We start from the raw sequence: 25,973 nt of genomic DNA on the forward strand, positions 1-25,973 counted from the left end.
ATTATACATATTTCGGGAAGCAGTGCCCTTGGTAATAAACGTGAATCTTACGTCTGTAACATGGTGTATATTGAAAATAACCCATAAGCGTGTGATTGTTTGTGAAAACGACTGGTGATCTAAATAAAACAATGTTTGAAAACGGTATTAAATGGTACCTTATACCCCAAGTGTCACAGGTATGCGTACGCCTGGTACTGACCTTAAAAAGTTGGAGTGTTCATTCCTAGCTGTGGAATGAAAGAGAATAATGATACCACGGTCGTTTTTAATCAGTATTTACTTTACTGATAAAAGATAAAAGAAATTGAAAATCGGAATCGTGTCCTTACCCGACGTTGATGCGTGTTCATTCTCCTCGCTAACTCGGCGTGTGTCACTCTCTACGCGCTGATTCCCTGGCTCTATGGTGTGTTCCCGATCACGTGATAGCGTGATGTGCGTGCTTTGTTTACATGTTGGGATGCCGGGTGGGGAATTAAAACGAGTGACTGCTTGTTCGAAACGGGTTGTGTACGAGGGTGCATCGAACATATGTTAACCACGTGTAACACTTAAAAGATAAAAATAAAAATGTGAAAATGAAAATGAAGAGTTATCTGCTTTCATATCAAGATTGTCTGGTTTCATATCAAAACAGTCCGCACAATAAGACTGATCGGTTGAATATCCATAATGTTCATAGTTCAGGAAAAACGGTGTTAGAGAAAACAATTTAAGTCCATCCGTTCATTTAATCCTTTTGGGTGCGTGGTGCACAGGTAATTTATCCAGAATACTTCCCTTCTAAGTAAATGGTTGTTGTTGTCTCTTCCTGGCAACATTGCCACCATTTCTAAGATGCAGAATTTCAATTGGCTCACATTGTGACTTGCAGCATTAAAGTGGACTGCTACTGTTGATTTTTGATTTTTGAGTCTAATGTTGCTTTTGTGCTCAAAGATCCTCGTTTTTATTTTTCTTTGGGTTTTACCCACATAAGATAAGCCACATGGGCATCGTAGCATGTAAATAACGTTGCTTGAATCACATGTACCTGAGACTTTCAGATTTATTGTTGTGCCCTTGGTGGGGTGGTTGATGGTGTTACCCCTAATAATTGCGGAACAATTCCCACAGTTGTGGCATGGTATTGTGCCAGTGTGTTTTGTCTGTTTTTCTTTGATGGGTGGCTTGAGTAATTCTTTCAAATTCCTGGTTCTCTCATATGCGAAAATTGGCTGTTTATGAAATATTCCCTTGAAATCTTCCTCCAGTGCTAGTAATGGCCAGTGGTTTCATATGGTTCTTTTGATTTTCGAGCTCTGTGTTGAAAATTTAGAAACGAACACGTTTCTCTGTTCTTCTGGCTTATTGGTTGGTGTTAGCAAATGGTGACGTTGGAGTTTGTCTGCTCTCTCCGCTGCTGATTCCAAGATGGGTTCCGGATATCCTCTTTTTTTAAATTTCTGTAATGTTTCCAATTTGTGTTTGACATATAATTCGTTCGTAGATGCTATTCTTTTTATTCTCAGTAGTTGTGAGAATGGTAAGTGATGTTTCAAAGAACCCTGGTGAAAGCTGTTGTAGTGTAGTAGGTTGTTCCTGTCTGTGCTTTTTGTGAACACACTAGTAATGATTCTTCCATCTTTATTTGTTAGTAGTACGTCCAAAAATGACAGTTCCGTTTTGTTTAGGGTGAATGTAAAATGAATTCTTTCGTTTATTGAATTTAACTTGAGTAAAGCTTGCCTTAAGCTATCTTCTGTGCCTTTCCATAAGATGAAAATGTCGTCGATGTACCTTTTGTAGATGATCAGATTATTTGTCCAAATCTCATCTTGCAGTATATTGTCTGTCTCGAATTTGTGCATGAATATGTTGGCATAGGTCGGTGCGGCACAATTGCCCATCGATGTTCTAGACGCTTGTACATAGAATTTGTCTGCCCATTTAAAATAACTGTGATACAGTGTAAAATGTAGCAGTTCCATTATGAATATCTTCAAGCTCTCTGTTTTGTCTTCATGTATGAGCATACTTTCAACTGCTGATATACCTAGATCTTGTGGTATAGAAGGGTAACTGGACATAATATCGACTACATATTATCGAATGGACAAAATATCGACGGAAAAATATCGACATTAACAAAATATCGACTATAGGAATATCGTTGGACAAAAAATCGACTGAAAAAATGACCAAAAAATATCGAATACAAAAATATCGACTCAAAAATATCGACCAGACAAAATATCGAAAAATAGTGAAAGTCAAAAATATCGAGAATATGTAGAAAAAAATTATAAAAAAAAAAAAAATTAATAAAATATAAATAAATAGTAGTTAATGTTTAGGAGCGGGTTGTGGGTTTATAGGGGAATAGGGTGGGAAGTAATTTAATAATAATTAATTAATTAATATATGTTTGTTAATTGTTTTAATTAAATTTTAATTGGTAATTAATTAATATTAATTAGTTAAATGTTTTATTAAGTATTTAGAATATTATTTAATTGATTAATTGGTAATTAATTAATTATAATTAGTGAATGTTTATTATTATTGATTTGTATATTATTTTAATTGATAAATTGGTTATTAATTAATAATAATTATATATTTATCTTATTATTAATTAGCATATTATTGAAAATTAGAAATTGGTAAAAAATTAATTATAAATATTTAATTATCTTATTAATATTTTGCATTTTATTTTAATTCATTAATTGGTAATTAATAATGTATAAATGTATGTTCATGGTAATTAATTAATTGGAAATAAACAATCTTAATTAATCAAATTTATTATTATAGCTAATGTGATAATATATTTTCTTTTTGTTTTTGTTAATTAAATATTATTGTTAATGTTGTGTACATTATTATTTATAGTGTTCAGGGTCAGTTAAATAATTTATTGTATAGGGTAATTTGTCATTTTTCTGTTCGTGAGTAAAGGTGTATTTAGTGGGATTTGGGAAATTTTTCAGGTTGTGGGTAAAGGGGTTTTTAAAGGGTTAAGGGTCAGTTTTCAGTTTGTGGGTCAAGGGCTTATTTAAAGATTGAGGGTCAGTTTTCTGTTCTTGGGTGAAGGGGTATTGTTTGGGTTGAGGGTCAGTTTTCAGTTTGTGGGTTAAGGGGTGTTTTTTAAGAATCAGTGTCAGTTTTCAGTTCAGGGGTAAAGGTGTATTTTTTGTGGTCAGGGTCAGTTTTTAGTTTGTGGGTAAAGGGGTATTTTTAGGGTTTAGGGACAGTTTTCAGTTTGTAGGTAAAGGGGTATTTATAGGGTTCAGGGTCAGTTTTCAGGTGTTGGGTAAAGGGGTTTTATTTTTGTTGAGGGTCAGTTTTCAGTTTGTGGGTAAAGGTGTATTTTTTGGGTTGAGGGTCAGTTTTCAGTTTGTGGGTAAAGGAGTTTTTTAAAGGTTCAGGGTCAGTTTTCAGTTCTTGGGTAAAGGTGTTTTTTTTGGGATCAGGGTCAGTTTTCAGTTTGTGGGTAAAGGGGTATTTTTGGGGTTCTGGGTCAGTTTTCAGTTCTTGGGTAAAGGGGTATTTTTTGGGTTGAGGTCAGTTTTCAGTTTGTGGGTAAGGGGTATTTGTAGGGTTCAGGGTCAGTTTTCAGTTTGTGGGTAAAGGAGTTTTTTAAAGGGTCAGGGTAAGTTTTCAGTTCTTGGGTAAAGGTGTATTTTTTGGGATCAGGGTCAGTTTTCTGTTTGTGGGTAAAGGGGTATTTTTGGGGTTCTGGGTCAGTTTTCAGTTCTTGGGTAAAGGGGTATTTTTTGGGTTGAGGTCAGTTTTCAGTTTGTGGGTAAAGGGGTATTTGTAGGGTTCAGGGTCAGTTTTCAGTTTGTGGGTAGAGGAGTTTTTTAAAGGATCAGGGTCAGTTTGCAGTTCTTGGGTAAAGGTGTATTTTTGGGGATCAGGGTCAGTTTTCAGTTTGTGGGTAAAGGGGTATTTTTGGGGCTCTGGGTCAATTTTCAGTTCTTGGGTAAAGGGGTATTTTTGGGGTTGAGGGTCAGTTTTCAGTTTCTGAGTAAAGTGGTATTTGTAGGGTTCAGGGTCAGTTTTAAGTTTGTGGATAAAGGGGTATTTGTAGAGTTCTGGGTCATTTTTGGGCTTAGGGGTGAAGGGGTATTTTTAGTGTTCAGGGACTGTTTTGGGTATTTTGGAGTGCTGGTGTAAAATAAAACACTTATATATTAAAGCTATTACAGGAAAATACAAAAAATATAACTTTACATTATTAAGTTTTACTTTTATCTAAAAAATATATGTATTAGCATCTTTTCAGACAGTAGCTAGAGTGGAGTTGGAATTCTAATTATTAATTGGTTAGTGTCCAGCACCATCACTGATATTACCTACACTGGAGTTGGATTACTAAATAAATATTGGTCAGTGTCCACCACATTTTATGATATTAGCTTGACTGGAGTAGTAATAGTAAATAATTTTTAGCTAGTGTCCTGCAGCTTCTATGATATTAGCTTGACTGGAGTAGCAATAGGACATATTAAATTGGTCATTGTGCAGCACATTTGCATACATTTGTTCATTACTGTCTTTTAATATTAAAAAATTATGCAACATGGATGTTTTCAAAAAACTTTATTAAACAATTTTTTAAAATTTTATTGTGTACTACAATACAATCACAAACAAAAATAACATCACATTATTTTGACTTTTAGTATTCACAGAATGACACATTTACATTTATATACATGTTGTCAATAATAAAAATAAAATTGTTTACATTATTTCAGTAAATTTAACATATTCCCATCATTCACTTACAGTTACAAGTATTTATATTGAAATACATAAAAAAATTATTTATAATAAATTTCTTACATTAATATTTAATAATGTTAATATTAAATATTAATATCATTAAATATATATATAACATTTTTTTTTTAACAAGTAAATTGTAAATTGTAAATTGTTGTGTCTTGTAAAGCGCACTGCTACCCGGAGGTCTCGTAGCGCTATAGACCGCTGGGGAACCCGTCCTGGCTTTCCCTGTGAGATAGTCCCTCCTGGGGGTCTCCAAGGTGAAACCAGGCATCCCCGGCGTTTGTGTGGGGCCGTTGTGGAGATGAGGCAAGCTAATGCCCAGAGTTGCCGAGTGTGCTCCCTGGTCGGAGTAGGCACCGATGCGAGAATTATCAGTCCGCTGATCCTGGTCCAAGACCCTGCCGCGTCGGGAATCGAACCCTGGTCCCGGGCCGTTCTCTGCACTCGGGTCTGCCGCCTCTAACCAGTGAGCCACACCTCACACCTCACATGACTATTATTACATTTGTTAGAAGAAATTGAAATACAAAATAAAATATTTGTTGGTATATATTTCAGAAAATGTTGTTTTTAAATTAAACATAGAAATCTATTCGGTTGTAAACTTTATAATTGTATAGGGAAACAATATGTTGAATTATAATATCTGGTATTGCCAAAATATTAGTTAAGCTATTATATACTTTTGTTATAGTTAGAAATTATTATAAAACATTTTGTAATAATTAATAAAAATAATAACTATTTTCTTTATTATTATTATTATTATTAATTAATAAACATAAACATTCCTTTATTATTTTCAAAAAAACATACATTCACAGATAAAATAAATACTTTTTTTCAGGCCATTGTTTATATAGTAAATCGTTCAAATTGTTATATTAATAACAATAAATAAGTTATATTATTTATTATTATTAATTATTACCATAAACATTTATAATGTTTACTTACAAATAAACACAAACTTATTCATATAAATGTACACAATAACCAAATATTTACATCTTTTATTCAAAGTCTTACATATTTATTTAATATTATTAATATATAATAATTATTACATATTAATTTATATTAAATATATTTATTTTTCTTAAATAAGGAAAATTGTAATGAATATAGTGTATTAATTTGTTAAATTATACATGTGTATGTATTATATTTTTTTACTATTACATTGTATTGTCTATTATACTTTTACACAAATGGGTTAAGGGGACTACTTTTTTACCGCGTAAGGTTATTGCGCTCCATTCTGGACTGGAGAAGCTCGCGGTTGGGAGTTGCTTCGCGTGGAGAGAGGTAAGGTTATTTTTACCTACAAATTATAAGTAAGTGGTCATGTTTGAGGGTATAATCGAACTTTGTAGTGTTTCTTGGTGTATGTATTAATTGTTTAAGTAGCGTTTTGGTGAAAAGTCTCCGTTATAGATGTGTCGTTATTTTTTTGCTTCAAGTGTTATTTTAAGTGTTCAGAAATGTCTTCTTACATGGTTAATGTTGATGGTTAGTATATTTACAAATGTGAAGGGGGTATTTGTGGGTGGGTTTCGTTATGTATGTTATTTTACAGGTTCCGGTTCCTCGCATGAAAACTACATGGAAGGAAGCGTGTTTATTTACGGAGAAACAAATGTTTGACTTATTATGCTTATATTTTGACATTTATCTCCTATTTTTCGTGTTTGCCAGGAGCGGTTTTAACACTTTTTCAACCTTTTTCGGGTTTTTTGGAGGGTTTCGAATCGGATTGATACATTGATATGCGTGACCGTTTTTTAAAAGTTGTGTGTATATCACTTTAAATACTAAAGTGTCCACACTACTGTTTTCGGGATTTCCTGGAGCGTTTTTTTAAATTTTACACTTTCAGTTTCGGGTTTTTGAGGGTTTCCCATATTGGAATTGTAAGATATTGGATTGGATTCTATGGATTGCTTTTTGCTTGATTGCGTCTTTCTCATCTCCAAAAATTGTAAGTATTTTATTTACAATTTTCATTGGGTGGGAAATGTCGAATTTTAATGTTATGTGTATGTGTGATGAAATTATAAACATTGCATATTTGTTACAAAATATTTTTATTAATTTTAATAAGTTTGTCAAACAAATATGTATTATTTATAATTGATTATATATGTTTATGACATTTAAATTTTACTATCATTGTAAGAAGACATTAGTCTATTTAGGTGACATTTTTATAGTAGACTTTTAGCTATTATTGACAGGTATTCTAATCCTCTAGTTGTAGGGTATAGTGTGACTTGACTTTGAAGTAGTCGGAACATTTGTTTAGTTTGTTTAGTGAGTTTTGGACCTATTTGTGACACTGATTGTTCCGTTCTTAGTTCCTGATAGCTTTGTTCTTTTTTCAAAGCTTCTAGAAGGTTATGGAATGTGGGTTTGCCTCTGTTTGTAGTTGCTTGGAAAGCATTATGCCACCCTTCTACACTGTTGTTGGTTTTAGCCTCTTGGTTTAAAGTACTAAGATAGACATTCCACCAAGGGATTTGGAATTTGGGCTGGCGTCGATGTCCAGATCTGTGCAACCTTCCCACCCAAGTGAATTCGAAATAGTCCAGTAATGGGGTTAGTTTATCCTCATTCCTCTTGTAATATGTGCTGTCAATTAATAAATTGTAATGTTCCGCTACATCTGTAACAGGGACGTAGGCCAGGGCTATTAACTTTTTAATTTGATAGGCAAAGGTGCTATCTGTAGAGTATAGTATACTTAAAGTAGATTTTTGGAGATGCCTCCATATGCTCTGATTAAAATGATAATAGCAACCCTGGATTGCTGTGTGGGGAAATGTTCTCAAAATGCTATTAATCATAGCGAATTCGAAATCAATAATTATTTTTTCAGGAAAATAATTATTGATTTCCGTTTTGAGAACATTTAAAATTTCTGTGTAATTGTTTTGCTGTTTGTTGGGTAGCAAACAGTAAATGAAAGGTATGTTAGAATTATGGTATAAACCGTGGATGGAATACAGTTGATAAAAAGGTTTTGGGCATGGTTTAAATGTTCCATCCATCATCCATTGGGGACACTGTTGGATTTTTCGTAAATTACTTGCAGTTGCAAACATAATTATTCTGTTTGTACTGCTTTCATTATCAAAAAGGATGGCCATTTCTGGTGAAATAATAATTTCCTCAAAAGTTGTTGGGTTGGGTTGGGTTGTGCTAGTGAGTCGTTTAGTGCGTGCAATTGTGCGTTTCAGGGAGTCAATAGAGGGTAGTTGACCTGAAGCATGGGCTGGGACTTTTACCAGTTCTTCTTTAAGGATTTGTGTTGTTGGTTTATCACTTTGTGTGCTAGCACTTTTAATACTTTCTAAAGTATCTCTAATTTCAATTTCTGTGACATTTGGGGGATGATTGTGTTCCCTAGTAAATAGCACATTCGTTTCCTCAGTAGTAGCCCTCCCATAACATTTGTTGGAGTAATATTTGGTACACTTCCAAAAAACTTTTCTACCACTTTGTCTTTCCTGATTATACACATAACCCATGTAGCATAATAGTAATTTATTTTTCTGAGACATGACAAATTCTGCACCTTCAGTCATTTTGATTTACTTGTTCTAGGAAAGAGTAGAAAGAAACAAAATCACAACACATATTTTTCCTTTTGTGGTGCTAACATTATTAATGATGTTTTTATACTTACAGTTAATCAAAGTAGTAGTCACAAAAGCAGAAATGTCTTTAGAAGGATTTTCTTGTATGTATGTCTTTATTTGCTGTTGGTATGAAAATATAGAAAAGCCACGTTAATGTTTACACATAACAAACGTATTTCCTACTAAAAAGCAGTTTTAATTTTTGCTTACTTGTACATTTGATGTAAACATTACATATACTTACTTGTTTAAATAGTAGAGTTGTAGTAATTGGTGGAGTACATCAAGTTAGTACAGGTCTGATCTGTAGAGTAGATACAAGAAATAAATGAAAATTATTATAATTTTTATATTGAACCATTTGGAAATGGGAAATATTTAAAAGTATACTAACTTCTAAATATGTCGTTTTCTTTGATGTAGGCAGAATAGCTGTATGATGTATTCAGAATATCTGTAGAGGAAATATAAAATAGATAACATGTTGTTAAGAACATAGTGTGTGTTATTTTCGGCAGTTTTAGAGAAATGACAGGTATACTTACATTTTTTACCAGGGTATTCTTGTATATTGGTATAGTTTGTGTTGGATGTTTTCATAGGATATGTAGAATAGATGTATGATGTTTTGAGAATATCTGTAGAGGCAATTCAAAATATATAACATGGTGTTAAGAATATTGTTTGCGTTTTTTTGGCCAGTTTTAGACAAATTACAATTATACTTACATTTTTCAGAAGGGTACTCTTGTCTTTTGGTATAATTGATGTTGGATCTTTCAAATGATCTATAGGGAAGATGTAAAAAGCAAGATATGTTGCTTAGAAATGTGCAATAATAAAATTGGCTGTTTCATAACAAACACATCTATACTTACATGTGTAATTAGTGTAGTTTTATCCTTTTTGGTGTAGAAATAGGACAATCTCAGTATATCTGTAAATATAATGTTTATAAAAATTAAATACTCTTGTAAATTAGTGTTTAAAAACAGCAGTTGGTGTATAACAGAGCATTATTATATACTTACTATCTGATTTTGCACGTGAAGAAATATGACCATGTAATAGGAATTGTGTTGGAGTAGTTTCTATCAGAAATGTAGGAAGAGATGAAAATAAAATAAGTGTAAGAGTTAGGACATGTAAGGAAAATAGTGCACTTCTAATTTAGATTTCTAAAAAATGCAGTGTTACTTACTTGATTAATTAGCTAGTGAGCTGGATCTTTGAAGATGTTTATTCTGCAACAAAATCTTCAGAGTGTTGGCATCTACTTTCCAGAGAGGTAGCAGCAACAAATGGTAGAATGCATGTATCCCTTTTATAGTATATGTATTATGTGTGCTTTGATTTGATTGGTTGTAGGATGTAATGAAGCATTGTATAGGCTAGTTTGAATTTTTTTTAGTTAATTGGAGTGTTTGTTGATGTGAGAATGGTGGTATGTGGTGATTCCCGCATTAAAGCAGGTTCGTTTTTAAATGAAATAGATTTTTATGTGAAAATAAGTAATGAAAATGTTAGTTAAATGCAAAGAAAATTTAGAACATGATAAAATGCATGTAATAGAATGTATAGCAAATGTTGATTAATAGTAATTTTATTTAAGTAACAGGTATTATATGTGAAATGTATTTTGTATAGAGCAATGACTTGTATTGATGATTAAGATGGTATTTTACAAATGAAAGTGTACAAACATGAACTCGATATTTTTTTTTTTACGATATTTTGGTAGTCTATATTATTTTAGTCGATATTTTTGTAGTGTTAGGGCAAATTTCATGTCCAACGATATATTTGTAGTCGAGATTTTTTGAAGCAATATTTATGTATTCGATATAGTAAGTACTCGATATTTTTTACTCGATATTTTTGTAATTTGTGTAATAAGTATAGAAAGTCGATATTTTTGTCGTCGATAATTTGTCAACGATATTTTGGTAAGTCGATAATGTGACCGTCGATAATATTTCAGTGATCCGTATAGAAGTGTATAACGATTTAACATTGATACTTGCCATTATCATGTCTTTGGTGAAATTTGCTTTTTCTTCTTCTAGAATGTTTAAGTGGGTAGTGTCTTTGATGTACGTGCTGGATTTTTGTACAATCGTTTGTAAATGTTTGTCTAAGTATTTTCCAACTGGTTCATGTATTGACCCAATGGTTGATACAATTGGACGTAGTGGAGGAAATTTTGGGTCCTTGTGTATTTTAGGTATCATATATATATATGGAATTGATGGATTTTCCTTGATGAGATACTCTTTCTCCTTTTGACCTATGGTACCATTCTCCATTGTTTTCTCAATGATAATTCTCAAGATTTTTTCAAATTCTTTGGTGGGATCCATTGTCATGATGGTGTAAGTATTAGAATCTTGAACTTGGTTTTCTACGTTTTGTAGGTAATAACTACTGTCCATTATGATTAAGGCACCGCCTTTGTCTGCTTGTCTTATTGTAATCAGTTCATTGTTGGCTAGTTTCTGTAGTGTGGTTATGTCCTGTTTTGTCATGTTTGAGTATTTTGGTTTTGGTGTCTTGAATATTGCTTCAATTTCAGTGATGACTACCTTTTCGAAGGCATCTAATACTTTGTGGCTTGTGGGAGCTAGAAATTTACTTTTGTTTCTCAAACCCATAAGTGTGTTCTCCTTGGTTGGGACGACTGGTGGCTCAACGATGTTGCTGAATAAATGCCTTAGTCTTAGCGAGCTCAAAAATTTGTATAAGCATACCTTGGTTTCCAAGAAATTCGAGTGGTACGTTGGGACGTATGATGAACCTTTCTGCAATGTGTTTAGGTCTTTATCACTCAGATTTTGACTGGAAATGTTGATGACTAGATTTTCAGGTTCTGACTCCTTGTGTTTGACGCTACCGCGTCCTTGTTTGCTTGTTTTTTTGCTCCTCCGGGTTCTACTTCTGGTCCTGGGCCTGTCTCTAAAAAAGTCGCCTGTGATTGTTGAGATGTTGATACTGTGGTTCCTTTGTCAGTTGTATGACTGTTTGTTTCCGTGGACTGACCCGGTCTGGGTCTTCTATCAAAAGTAGGTCGTTTGTAATGAGAGTCATCTGATGATGTGTCATCTGTTGATGCGTTCAGTTTCTGTTGTCGTCTTTTGGCATATATGTCTGCCCATGAATATACTTCGCCCAAACGGTAGTCTGTGGTGTCCCTTTTAAACTTCCTCAATTTTCTGTCGTTTATTTCTTTTGTATATTCATCAAGTTTTTTGTTGGTGTCCTCTAGGACCTGGTCCCATTCATCTTTGGTTGTTATGTTTACCAATTCGTCTTTGATCTGGGTAACTTCTTTGGTTAGATCCTCTATTAGTTTGGCTAGCTCCTCAATAATCAATAATATCAAATCGAGGGAACATTTGTTCAATATTGCGTGCCAACGTTCAGTGAACCGTGCGTTGTTTTTGCAAAGTGTGGATTTTAAAGATATCCTTAGTCCTCGTGGAATCCGTTGTGCTTTGTGGTACTTTATGAGAGTGCTTGCGTGCAACTTTTGATTTACGATCCGTTTTGATATGTACAACAGTTGTTTGATGGTTGATGCTTTTGAACTGGTACTGGGACATATTTCCTCTGTTTCCTCGATAAGAGAGTAAATGCGGCTTGTGTCATCTTGGTTGAATACGAGAGTTTCAGCTCTCTGTTCCGTGGTGTGTGCTATTTCCGCGAATTGCATTGTTTGATCCTTTTGGTTGTGGTGCGTTCCACTATGCTCAGAAGCCAAATGTCACAAGTGTTAGTAACGTGGTGAACGCACTCTTGGTTGAATGAAGTGGATAGTGAGTGATATATAATTTCACGTAGGTGGATGGTGCATAGGTAGGTTACCCTGCTGAGCGTTCAGGGTTTGTTCAAACTGAATATTGACATGTGTTTCCTGAGGGTCAGGATTCACTCCTATCTTGCACTCCTTTTTATTTTCCTTATAAATTACTCAGTTCTTTGATTAGTTTGTTTGCAAATTTTATTATCATTTCCAAATTTTGTTTGTTAGCGAGTTTATTTTTTGATGTAACAATTCATTTTTCTGTACATTTCATTTCCAAATGTTTGTTTCACACCCAATGCATTTCAAGCATAACGCCCTTCTTCAGGGGAGTTCATTTATCTGAAAACATAATATATCCTCATAAGTACCTTGAAAACATGTCAACATATTATACATATTATACATATTTCGGGAAGCAGTGCCCTTGGTAATAAACGTGAATCTTACGTCTGTAACATGGTGTATATTGAAAATAACCCATAAGCGTGTGATTGTTTGTGAAAACGACTGGTGATCTAAATAAAACAATGTTTGAAAACGGTATTAAATGGTACCTTATACCCCAAGTGTCACAGGTATGCGTACGCCTGGTACTGACCTTAAAAAGTTGGAGTGTTCATTCCTAGCTGTGGAATGAAAGAGAATAATGATACCACGGTCGTTTTTAATCAGTATTTACTTTACTGATAAAAGATAAAAGAAATTGAAAATCGGAATCGTGTCCTTACCCGACGTTGATGCGTGTTCATTCTCCTCGCTAACTCGGCGTGTGTCACTCTCTACGCGCTGATTCCCTGGCTCTATGGTGTGTTCCCGATCACGTGATAGCGTGATGTGCGTGCTTTGTTTACATGTTGGGATGCCGGGTGGGGAATTAAAACGAGTGACTGCTTGTTCGAAACGGGTTGTGTACGAGGGTGCATCGAACATATGTTAACCACGTGTAACACTTAAAAGATAAAAATAAAAATGTGAAAATGAAAATGAAGAGTTATCTGCTTTAATATCAAGATTGTCTGGTTTCATATCAAAACAGTCAAATAAGACTGATCAGTTGAATATCCATAATGTTCATAGTTCAGGAAAAACGGTGTTAGAGAAAACAATTTAAGTCCATCCGTTCATTTAATCCTTTTGGGTGTGTGGTGCACAGGTAATTTATCCAGAATACTTCCCTTCTAAGTAAATGGTTGTTGTTGTCTCTTCCTGGCAACATTGCCACCATTTCTAAGATGCAGAATTTCAATTGGCTCACATTGTGACTTGCAGCATTAAAGTGGACTGCTACTGTTGATTTTTGATTTTTGAGTCTAATGTTGCTTTTGTGCTCAAAGATCCTCGTTTTTATTTTTCTTTGGGTTTTACCCACATAAGATAAGCCACATGGGCATCGTAGCATGTAAATAACGTTGCTTGAATCACATGTACCTGAGACTTTCAGATTTATTGTTGTGCCCTTGGTGGGGTGGTTGATGGTGTTACCCCTAATAATTGCGGAACAATTCCCACAGTTGTGGCATGGTATTGTGCCAGTGTGTTTTGTCTGTTTTTCTTTGATGGGTGGCTTGAGTAATTCTTTCAAATTCCTGGTTCTCTCATATGCGAAAATTGGCTGTTTATGAAATATTTCCTTGAAATCTTCCTCCAGTGCTAGTAATGGCCAGTGGTTTCTTATGGTTCTTTTGATTTTCGAGCTCCGTGTTGAAAATTTAGAAACAAACACGTTTCTCTGTTCTTCTGGCTTATTGGTTGGTGTTAGCAAATGGTGACGTTGGAGTTTGTCTGCTCTCTCCGCTGCTGATTCCAAGATGGGTTCCGGATATCCTCTTTTTTAAAATTTCTGTAATGTTTCCAATTTGTGTTTGACATATAATTCGTTCGTAGATGCTATTCTTTTTATTCTCAGTAGTTGTGAGAATGGTAAGTGATGTTTCAAAGAACCCTGGTGAAAGCTGTTGTAGTGTAGTAGGTTGTTCCTGTCTGTGCTTTTTGTGAACACACTAGTAATGATTCTTCCATCTTTATTTGTTAGTAGTACGTCCAAAAATGACAGTTCCGTTTAAAATGAATTCTTTCGTTTATTGAATTTAACTTGAGTAAAGCTTGCCTTAAGCTATCTTCCGTGCCTTTCCATAAGACGAAAATGTCGTCGATGTACCTTTTGTAGATGATCAGATTATTTGTCCAAATCTCATCTTGCAGTATATTGTCTGTCTCGAATTTGTGCATGAATATGTTGGCATAGGTCGGTGCGGCACAATTGCCCATCGATGTTCCAGACGCTTGTACATAGAATTTGTCTGCCCATTTAAAAAAACTGTGATACAGTGTAAAATGTAGCAGTTCCATTATGAATATCTTCAAGCTCTCTGTTTTGTCTTCATGTATGAGCATACTTTCAACTGCTGATATACCTAGATCGTGTGGTATAGAAGTGTATAACGATTTAACATCGATACTTGCCATTATCATGTCTTTGGTGAAATTTGCTTTTTCTTCTTCTAGAATGTTTAAGAAGTGGGTAGTGTCTTTGATGTACGTGCTGGATTTTTGTACAATCGTTTGTAAATGTTTGTCTAAGTATTTTCCAACTGGTTCATGTATTGACCCAATGGTTGATACAATTGGACGTAATGGAGGAAATTTTGGGTCCTTGTGTATTTTAGGTATCATATATATATATGTATAATATGTATAATATGTTGGCATGTTTTCAAGGTACTTATGAGGATATATTATGTTTTCAGATAAATGAAACCCCTGAAGAAGGGCGTTATGCTTGAAATGCATTGGGTGTGAAACAAACATTTGGAAATGAAATGTACAGAAAAATGAATTGTTACATCAAAAAATAAACTCGCTAACAAACAAAATTTGGAAATGATAATAAAATTTGCAAACAAACTAATCAAAGAACTGAGTAATTTATAAGGAAAATAAAAAGGAGTGCAAGATAGGAGTGAATCCTGACCCTCAGGAAACACATGTCAATATTCATTTTGTAACCTCCCATGGCAACACCTCCTGTTATGTGTATTGTTACTCGGTAGGATTTAAGTACATCCTCCAAGAACTATCTTCTCAAGCAGCTTTGTCCTGCCTGCTGTTGCATGCAGGACGCACTCTCTCCTAAAGCTTTGTTTGTCATTTTTAAAGCGCGGGCTATGTTTTAAAAACAACACATAAATAAAAGGCATTGTCATTTACAATGCCAATAGCTCAAACTCTCGTAAATGCGAGACCTATTGCATTGCAAATGCTTGTTTTGTTAGGCACAGGGAACTTAAGTGATTTGGCCAGAATCCCAGGATATTGAGCGTCCCTGCTGAGACTCGAACCCGGTTCCCCAGCTTTGAGGCCGACCACCCTAGCCGTTAGGCCACATCCTCTCCCCTACTTTTGATACGGTGTAGCACGCAGTTCTGATTGAAGGTCTACCTCACAGAAAAGCTCACACACAGGCCTTGCCTGACTATGGTACTTCCTAGAAAAAAGATCTCAAGAGGTTTTCATTCCCCCTTGTAAATCTAGGTCCGTCAACAATAGCATGGCGTGCCACAGGGATCCTCCCTGAGTCCCACTCTCTTTATTATCTATGTGGACCCTCTGGCAAAGGTTAGCAGGTCTATCGGCCTGGAAAATTTGACATATGCTGATGTCACTCATCTTGTGTTATTGATTGGACAAAACCTGGAGCTATGTTTTGTGACTGCCTGAGTGCTGTGGCATCTTGGTTGAAGCAGAACTGTCTTCAACTTAGTAGGGCAAAAACTGAAATCTTAATATTTGGCAGAGCTATTTAGATCGGGTTGGAAGACTGGTGGTGCATGGAATTGGGCACTCTGCTCTGCCCAAACAAAGCTTGATAGAATCTCAGTATTCTGCCGGATGACCAGCTTAATATGACAAGTCAAGTTACTTCTCTTTATGGTACTTGCTTTGGAATGTTTTGCTTGCTTAGACAGGTCTTCTCCTGGCTCCCACTAAACTGCAGAAAGACCATTATTCAGGCTATGATAATGCTCTTCTTGTTGTGGCGAATTAATCCCTTATGTCACGCCTGCAAGTTGCCTAGAAAGCAGCTGCCCTTTTGGCCGGCCATCTTTAATCAGGTACATTGACAGATCCCGTTCTGAGATTCCTTCACTGGCCTCGTGCCAGGAAAGGCTGTATCTTTAAGCTCCTTTGCCACGCCCATAGAGCCTTTTAGGGCGAGGGTCCAGTTTACTTTCAGACAAGAATCAAGTTTTACCAGCCAGTCAAGATACTTAGATCATCTGACACTGCACTAGCCCCCTGCTGTCGCAGAATAAGTTGCCCTTATATATATGTTCATGTCGTAGTTTTACAGTCTTTAAAAAGTTGTTTAAAAACGTAACTATTTTAGCCATTCGTCGCCTTTTCGATTTTTCTGCTGCCCACCTTTCCTCTGTGTTAGGTTATACCACTGGGATACTCTTGTTGGAGCAGTGGCATAGCTAGCCCATGTGTTGCCCGCGGCGGTCCCTGCTTTTTGCACCAGTGCAAGACAGAAAAATATAAAAGTGGGAAAGAAAAAGGAATAGAAGGACGGAAAAACAGTAACAAAGGGAGAAAGCAGAGATAAAAAATAACCTTTAAGAGTGCGATAAGAGGCAGGGAGTATCTGATTGTGAATCAGAGGCATGAGGTGAAATCAAGACAATGCAGCCTTGGTATTTGTCACACCGACCTTTGATAACGCCAATCGTGGGCTTCTAAGAAAAACATTGGGCCCCTGTACTTGTTCTTTTACAAATTAAGCACTCCCTGCAAGTATTGGGTAGGTTCACTAAGAGATGCAAATGTTAGCAATACAAATGTGTAGACTATCGGTAGAGCATATGCTCTTTGGCCCTTCTTATTCCCCGGATGCTAGCTGTGCAAGCTGACCAGGCATGCGACTGACCATTCAAACCCGCATACTGCCCTTCCAGATCAACTGGCTTCATTCACCTACATGCGAGTTGACCTTTAACTGTAGTAGAGTGAGAAGAGACAGACAGAGAGAGAGAGAGAGAGAGTGAGAAACTGGATATGTGGTCTCCTGAAATCAGCTTCCTCTGAAGCCCTTCAGGTTTGCAACCCCCTTTCAGATGCAGGGGCTGAAAGGGGCTGTTTCACAGGCAAAAGACCAAAGATGTTGGTGAAAGGACACAGCAGACTGGGCAGTACCTTCATCACCAGGAAGAATGCGAGTGTGCCGAAGGCCGTGAAGGTCGGGTCCCACCACTCCAGCCACAGGTTCTTTGGGTCCACCGTGTCATGAGCCTCCAGCGACGCATTCTGGGCGAGAACCGCCCAGGTGCGGTTATCAAGGAGGGAGTTCAGGAGCTCCTTCATGGACAGCTGAATAAGAGAAGTGAAAACATGTCTCACTTGGGAGATATCTAATTTCTTTGATGAAAAAAACACACAATGCTCTTGAATCATTGTTTCCACTGAAAGTCCAAACAAGTACTTTTAAAACGTGGACCCATTCAATTAATGCTGGTGCAGCACTGTGTGGAAGCTCAGGGTTGTGTCCCTTAATTCCACTCTTCCCTTGCATTACCTTAACCAAATGTTGTTCCTCTGTACAGATGACATTCCTATATGCCCCAAGATACTGTCTTACACAATACACACGCGATAAAGAAGGTCAGTACACATTAACACCCAGACTACATACCATCCAGCCAAGTCAAGTAACATGTAGGGTATCAAACCCCACAGGTATGCTCGTCTGTGCTTAAATTGTTGTATAATAAGTGCCAGGGTTATTGTCACGAAGCAACTGCAACTTGCACGACCCATTGCCCCTGCAAGCGCTGCCAATGAGAGTACCAACCCAACTACTAACCATTACACTCCTACAAGTGGGACAATTCATACAATTCCATGCCTGCAACTTATAAGAATGTCTTGAGCAGTAGGTCTTAGTCATTTTTAGTGTATATTGAATTAATAAACAACTGTTGTGCTCATTTCTACATTAGAGAGACAGCACCACCATGTGGCAGATTGTCAAATGTGCTGATGTTGACAATTAAGTGCCGGTGCTGGGCACCGGAAACAACCGGCTCAAATTAAGCACTGATCCTGGTGCTGGAACAAACAGACTACTCATCCATCCAACAGTACAGAAGATAAAGGTTTTCAGCTTACTCTAACCCTAGCGAAGCCCATCAATGCTTCTAAGCTCACTGGGAAGGGATATTCCACTACTAGCAGCCTGTAAGTTGGAGCAATGTAATAGTTAAAGATGTACTGTTGTCATAGGCGGGGATAAATACCTAGGCATGAATGGAGCAGGCACTGGGTTCGACATGGAAGGGAGCAAATGTGAATACTAGAGAGGTAGATGCTATATATGATACATTAAAGTGAGAGGTAACAAAGAAAGTAAAATGTGGGAGGGTTGCAGAAGATATGGTGATAGGGAAAAAGAGAGTGCAATAAAGGAGAAGGACGCAAATTGTGTGGTGTGGCTGGTTGGGATATAGGGAACATTGACCATGGTACCTACCCTTGATGCCATGAATCTTCCCAGGCTGTGCGGGAAGGTGATGGAAGACACCAGCAGGGCAACCAAGGCTGAGTACACCGGCTTACTGGAAAAGTAAAATAGCATAGAAAGTCACAGTAATCAAAGACACCAAAATACAGGGGCAGCAATGAGTACATCATAATTTCACTGCAGGCCGGAAGGAAACGGTACTGTCAGCCATGCCTTATATTTCCATCCTAATCCACCCTTCTTACTCAACCAGCCGGAAGGTAACGGGCCTTAAACAAATACCCCGCCTTCAGAACCCTTGTTTAATGCAAGGTAGTTTCTGATTGGTGTTCCAAGTATTCTGTTCCAAAATGGACACAAAAGAAATAATAACTTTTTTTTTTTAAACCTTTATTTATCAAATGCACATTACACAGCGTCTGCCTACAACCCTTTTGGGCCGGCCGCTATGACAATTCGTCAAAAAGTATAACACAGTATACTGCGGACAAGGCCGCTTCGTGTTTCATTATGGTGTAGTGCATAAAGCAACAATTAGAGGATATCGAAGGTTTAATTTTGTGATTTTGTCGAAATTAAACAAACAAAAGAACAGACACATGGTAGAGCAATAGCAAGTTCACAGGAGGGGAGGAAAAACGGGAAACAATATACGAGAATGGAAGCAAGTCTACTATGGGAGGGGAACGATGAAGAGAGTGTAGAATGGAAGATAATGAAAGGAACGTAAACTATGGGGAGGAGGGAATGGCCTCGGCATAATCAAGTGGTGGGGTACAAATGTCACCCCGGTATGCATTCCATTGCGCCCAGATTCTATTCCACTTCCTAGGACGACCCCGAGCCTCATACACCGTCTTCTCCCGAAACATGCACCAATCCATGTTATCTTTCCAGGCACTGAGGCTAGGCGGTCTGTTGGAGCCCCAAAGCTGTGCTATGTCCCTTTTGGCAACCATGTTGCCAGGGTGATCCAGAAGGTCTGAGCAGCCGTACAGTCCGTAGGCTCCCACACATTAAGCAGGCAGCGCCTTGCCTCGGGAAGGAGGGGGACCCCAGTAACACGTCCCATCACATCATGGACCCTAGACCAGAAAGCAGAGATAACCGGGCATTCCCACAAAATATGAAGAAAGGTACCATCCATACCACAGCCACGTCTACATAATCCATCTGTCGCAAGCCCCATTCGTACCAGACGCACACCCGTCACATAGACGCGATGGAGGATCTTTAGTTGCACAAAACGGAGCCGAGCCGGAATAGCCACCTCCTTAGGGGAAGAAATAGCCATTTGCCAGTCTTCGTCATCCAGTTCGAGCCCAGCCGCCACCCAGGAGGCACGGAGCTTCTCCAGCAGGTCAGCCCTGTTGTTAATAAGTTTTTTATAAATTAAGGAGATGGTACTGTCCGGGACATGGCCATCAAGAATACGATCCTCCAACGGAGACGACTGGGGGATGTCTGTCCCGGGGGGAAAGGCGGAGGATAGGGCATGCCACACCTGAAGATATCGAAATTACTCCTTATCATCCAATTGATATTCTACCTTTAGGGCCTCAAAGGATTTCACTGTTCCTCTGGCCCAAAGATCCTCCACCTTGCTAATCCCAATCATATCCCATCTATCAAACCCTTTCGTCCGCCACAGGTTACCCAGCCGTTCAGAATCATACAGCGGGGCCATATGCGTCAATCTGCCGCCCCAACCTGTAGCCTCATTCGCATCCTTCCAGGCACGCACAGCACATTTCGTAGGACCAGTCAAGAGACGGAGTGGTGACTTCGAGTATAAAGCTCTATTGAAGTTGCCGCCTGGCAACAGGAATTTATCCAGGGCGAAAGCGGGAGCGGGTTCCGGGGAATACGTCACATGGTTAATTGCACTTAAGTGTGAGGCCCAGTAATATCGTCTGATGTCGGGCAGAGCAATACCGCCATCATACCAGGGGAGCGTAAGTTTTGATAAGGCGATACGGGCACGTCCGTCCCAAATCAATTGCCGCTGTAGGCCTTCAATCTCACGAAAATAGCGAGCGGGGACAGGATCGAAAAAGTTCTGCAAGGCATATAAGAACCTGGGGAGCGACATCATTTTAAAAAGTGCCGCTCGTCCCAATGGAGACAAGGGCAATTCACGCCACCGCCGCACATCCTGCTTGAGACGACGGAGGGGAGCGTAAAGATTACGATCGTATCGCACCGAGGAGTCCATGGAAATAAAAATCCCCAAATATTTAAAACCATCTTCTACCACCTGGATAGGAAACCTGCGGGGCAGCGGAGGCAATACCCCCGCTATAACATAGACACATGACTTGGTCCAGTTGATAACAAGCCCGGAGTTCTTACCAAAGGAAGTGAGAACGTCAAAGAGCACGTTGAAAGACTTCTGGGGTGAGGTGAAATAGAGAAGGATATCGTCCGCGTAAAGCGAGACGCGATCCTCCAGATCCGGTGCCCGCCGGATCCCTTTAATCGAGGGCTCCCATCGAAGCCACGCTGCAAGGGGTTCTAGTGCCAACGCAAAAAGAAGTGGGGAGAGCGGGCTCCCCTGACGGGTGCCACGTCCCAATGGAAACGAATCAGAGCCTCTGCCGTTCACCACGACTTGGGCTAACGGTTGTTCGTATAGGAGCCGCACCCATGCAATGAAACTAGGGCCGAAGCCGAACTTGGAAAGGGCCGCCCACAGGTATGGCCACTCTATGGTGTCGAAGGCCATTGTAGCATCCAGGGAGGCCACCACTGCAGGCTCAGTGAGAGTTCCAGCTCTCGCGAGAACGCTGTGGAGTCTGCGAAGATTAAGAGCTGTGTTTCGATGGGGTATGAAACCGGACTGATCCGGATGGATCAAGTCACAGATTACAGACAATAGACGATTAGCCAGGACTTTGGCCAGAATTTTGGGCTCGGCATTGAGCAATGAGATGGGGCGATAAGAGGTGCAACGGTCACGAGGCTTGCCTTCCTTGTAAATGACCACTATGGTAGCCAAGCGCTGTTCAAACGGAAGGACGCCCGCCTCAAATGCATCTAGAAACATTGTCCGCAAGTGAGCAGCCATTTTGTCCGGTCGAAGTTTATAGAGCTCGATAGGCAAACCATTGGGTCCCATCGCTTTACCCGATCGCAAGGATCTGATGGCAAGAGCGATCTCATCCACTGTAATAGGAGCCTCTAGGGCCAATCTATCCTCCTCTGAGACACAGGGTAGTGCAATGTCACGCAATAGTAAACGGGAGTCGGCCTCATCACGGTCACTCACTGAGCTGTAAACTGTTCGGAAATGATCCACGAAACATGCAACAATCTCACCGGGATCAGTCACACATTCACCAGTCTCACGGGTGATAACGGGCACCACGCGGTTCATCCTTTCAGCCTTGTCCAGCCACGCCAGGAGTTTGCTAGCCTTGTCACCCACATCATACAAATGGCCCAGCTGATTCACACGCATCACCTTAGCAGCATCAGTCACACAAGCTCTATAATCTGCCTGCTTCAGTTCTAAGGAGTGTAGAAGTGCAGGCGTATCATCTGCACCCAACCCACTTTTGAGCGTAGTTATTTCGGTCTCAAGGGCCAACACAGCCTCCCTCCTTGCCTTTCTGTCAGCTGCAATAAGGGACAGTGCGGAACCCCGTATAACAGTTTTGAAGGCCTCCCATAGAACCGTAGGGGAAGCAACCGAACCCACATTCTCATCAAAGTAACAATCGATCGCCTTAATCAAATCCGATCGGAGCCAAGGGTTTCTAAAGTGCCAGGGCGGGACAGGGGGAACTCTGCTTCCGGAAAGACCTCCCACCGAAACCTCGAGTAACAAGGGGGAATGGTCAGAAATACCCCTGGGGAGATGTCGGACTTCACGCACCAAGGATAAGTTAGCAGTCAGCATAAAAAAAGAATCAATCCTTGAGAGGCTGCCATGGGCACCAGAGTGGAAAGTGTATTGAGTTTGTGAGGGGTGCAGCGACCGCCAAACATCTACCAGCCCGAAGGTTTCCGTCAAGTCAGTCAGCCACATCTGTGACAATGGCAGAACTCTAGGGGGCAGCCGATCACACTCGCCCGACATCACCAAATTGAAATCCCCACCCATGATCAGGAGTCCATCTGGAAGCCCCAGGAGAGTCCTACCAAGGTCAGCATAAGTAGTAGCCTGCAGTCCCGGGGGAACATAAACAGCAACAATGACAATCAGCTTCCCCTCCCATCTCCCCGAGACAGCAGCATAGCGACCCCGATCATCAAGGGTGACATCGTCAATTTCAAGGGCTAAAGAGGATTTCACCATTATACCAACCCCTCGGGAGCCGGATGTAAAACCAGCGTGAGCGACAAGTCGGTAACCTCGGCGGTCAAGAGCTTTACAGGCATTACCGATCAAATGGGTTTCTTGGAGTAAAACAACATCAGGGGAATGACGTCTTATAAATTGCAACGCAATACCACGTTCGATCCTATCCCCCAAGCCATTAACGTTCCAGGATAGAACCTTCACATCACCCCCCCCCATCCCAGAAAGAGTCCCAACCCATCCCCTCTCGGAACCTCAGATCAGCGATACAGTACCATGTGAAAAGAGAAACATAGAACACAAAACATAACCAAGTCCCCACCTCCCACCCCCCAACCAGGTACCCGTTACAACACCCCCCACCCTGCACCCCTGCTGACTAAGAAGCCACCCCAAACTGCAGTGTGCCTGTCACCCCATCTGAATCTACACAAAGAACCCCTGAGGAGGAAGGGAGATACTACCCCAACCCGCCCCACCCCGGGCATAAAAGTGAAGGCACATGATATAAGTTACTCTGCAAAAATTACGATCCAGAATCGGACCACAGGACCCAAAGTCATTCCTGCGCCGTTGTGCCTCCGTCCGCACCTTCGGGGCCCCCGCTCTCGGCATCGTCCTTTGGCAACGAGTCCAAACAGTCACTAACACTGTCCGGTTGATCAAAGAAGTAAGCACGTTCCCTGTATTCGATACGTAGACGAGCGGGGAACAGCATCGCATACTTAAGTCCCAAATCTCTCAGGCGACGTTTCACTCCCAGGAATCCGGATCGTTGCCGCTGTACTTGAGGAGTAAAGTCAGGGTAGATAGAGACGGAGCTGTTGTCGAACTTCAGTGGGCCGTGTTTGCGAGCGGCCTGAAGAATGGCGTCCCTGTCCCGAAAGTGAAACAGCCTAGCAATAATAGGCCTCGGGGTCCCCCCGGCTTAACCTGTCCGCCTGGGAAGCGGTATGCACGCTCAACCACAAAAAACTTACTGAGGCCTGCGGGAGCAAGTTTAGCAACAATTAATTCCTCGACCAGTAAATCGATCGAGGCAGCACCACTGTCCTCCGGCACCCCGACCAGGCGGATGTTGTTTCGTCGGGCCCTGTTGTCGTACTCCTCCATACGTCTAGTTAGCAGGTCCTGCGACGACCGCAGATTCCCAATCTCTGACTGCGCTTCCGCCATATCCGTCACCAGACTGGTAGCTTTTAGGTCCAATGCCTTGAGCCTCTCGTTAGTCTTAGCTAAATCGGCTCGAATAAGGGTAACATCGACCGCCACCGTGTCTATTTTGGACATGATGGCCTCAAATTGCTGACCCATATCAGCCTTGAGCCCTGCAATGGCGGCCAGTAGGTCTTGAAGTGACACCTCTGATGAGGCCGTCATGTCCGTCTTTGGGTCCTCCAAACTGCGGCTGGTAGCACTGGGGGATCCTCTCGGCTGAGTATAGCGATCGATCACATTAGACTGGACCAATCCCCTACGAGTGGTGACTTTCTTGCGCTTCTCCAGCTCGGGTTTAGTCGCCATGTTGGATGCAGCACCCGCTGGGTCCTCCCGGGTGCGATAGAATGGCAGCGACCTTCCGGACCTCAAAAGTCTAGCTTCACAAAAATCACAGACCACTGAGCCGGCGCTGCGATGGAGACGTGCAGCTGGTGAAACCACCAAAACCAGGAGTGTAGATTAGGTCACGGGCAGGCAGTTCAAGGAGGGACAAGAAACCGAAAGTGAAAGTGACACACCATCGGTGGAGCAGATGCCAGGCAGCCGTTGTTGTTGCATTACTGCTTGGCCATCCAAAGCAGCAGAGTCCCCGGTCCCGTCCGGGGCTAGGCCAGAAAGCTTAGGACGACGTAAATATGGTTCCCGAAGTCCGATCCCGGCCCCAAAAAGTACAGCAGCATCAGCAAGAGCAGCACTTCAAAAGCCCGTCAAAGTGACCAGGATAGCAAAAGGATAGATCAATAAGGGCGGCGCGGGTCTCGGGAGCTCTCTGCTCACGCGACCATCTTGGATGCCCACGTAGCTCCTCCCCCCAATAATAACTTTTTCATGGGCAGTGACTATATTGCAAATGTAATTTGAAAGTGTATTTCTAGTTTTTATATAGTGACACACCTTCACCTAGTTTGTTTACAGCAATACCACCTCTGGTAAACAGATGAATTTAGTAATGTGTCAAGACTGTTGTAAGGTATAAATTAGATTTTATATATCGACGACCAGATGAAAATGGAAGCGTTGCAAAGTAGAAACCAATGGTATTCCTTTAAACTAAGGAGGATCACTTTGGGTATCAAAATCCAGGGAACATTATATTAATCAATTCATGGGGAGGGAGTCAAATTCAAAATCACTTCATCAACCACAAGAGGTGCTTTAGTCAGCAAATCATCTATTTTGAAAGAAAAGTCTCTCGCCCATCAGACAGATGTAAGACGCATGGCATTTTTGTTACAAGATTGAAGTAACCTACACACACATGGTGCCGAGGTAACAGTCTTTTTAAAAAAAATCTGTAAGAATGAGCTGCCATGAATGTTTGATGTGGACACACTTGACAAACTTTATTACCAACAAAGCAGCCCTGCACCCTTTGCAACTGATGGGATCAAACAGGGTTGTGAGAAGAACAGCAAAGCACTGCCATCCTCTGTCATGAATTGACCAAAATGTGGTCATCATACCCACAATGCACCACTATCCTAGTTGGAAGTATTAAACAATCAAGAATGAATGCAATGCATAACATACCATAATCCTAAAGTAATAGGAAAATTAACTGAGGCTTGACCACATGGATCACCAAGGCTACCAGCAAACATTTTATTAGTTTGTTGAGCAATACCATTTGTAAATAGATAAACATTTGAGTCCTATGTAGAAATAAAGATGTCAATATACAACTAATAATATCGATAACTAAGC

At 39.9% G+C, this 25,973-nt stretch overlaps 1 protein-coding gene across 1 annotated transcript in view; it reads right to left on the reverse strand.

Moving 5' to 3' along the window:
* LOC147710906 (chloride channel protein ClC-Kb-like) overlaps nucleotides 1-25,973 on the reverse strand; it is a 237,394-nt gene that overhangs the window by 153,964 nt on the left and 57,457 nt on the right. Inside the window, exons 10-11 of the mRNA XM_086921682.1 lie at nucleotides 18,755-18,839; nucleotides 17,422-17,595 (exon numbers count right to left, since the gene is read on the reverse strand). Of these exons, the coding sequence (XP_086777808.1) occupies nucleotides 17,422-17,595; nucleotides 18,755-18,839 (259 nt within the window). The remainder of the gene's footprint in view (nucleotides 1-17,421; nucleotides 17,596-18,754; nucleotides 18,840-25,973) is intronic.

Source organism: Lissotriton vulgaris, chromosome 5, assembly GCF_964263255.1.
Source record: "Lissotriton vulgaris chromosome 5, aLisVul1.2, whole genome shotgun sequence".
Lineage (NCBI taxonomy): Eukaryota > Metazoa > Chordata > Amphibia > Caudata > Salamandridae > Lissotriton > Lissotriton vulgaris.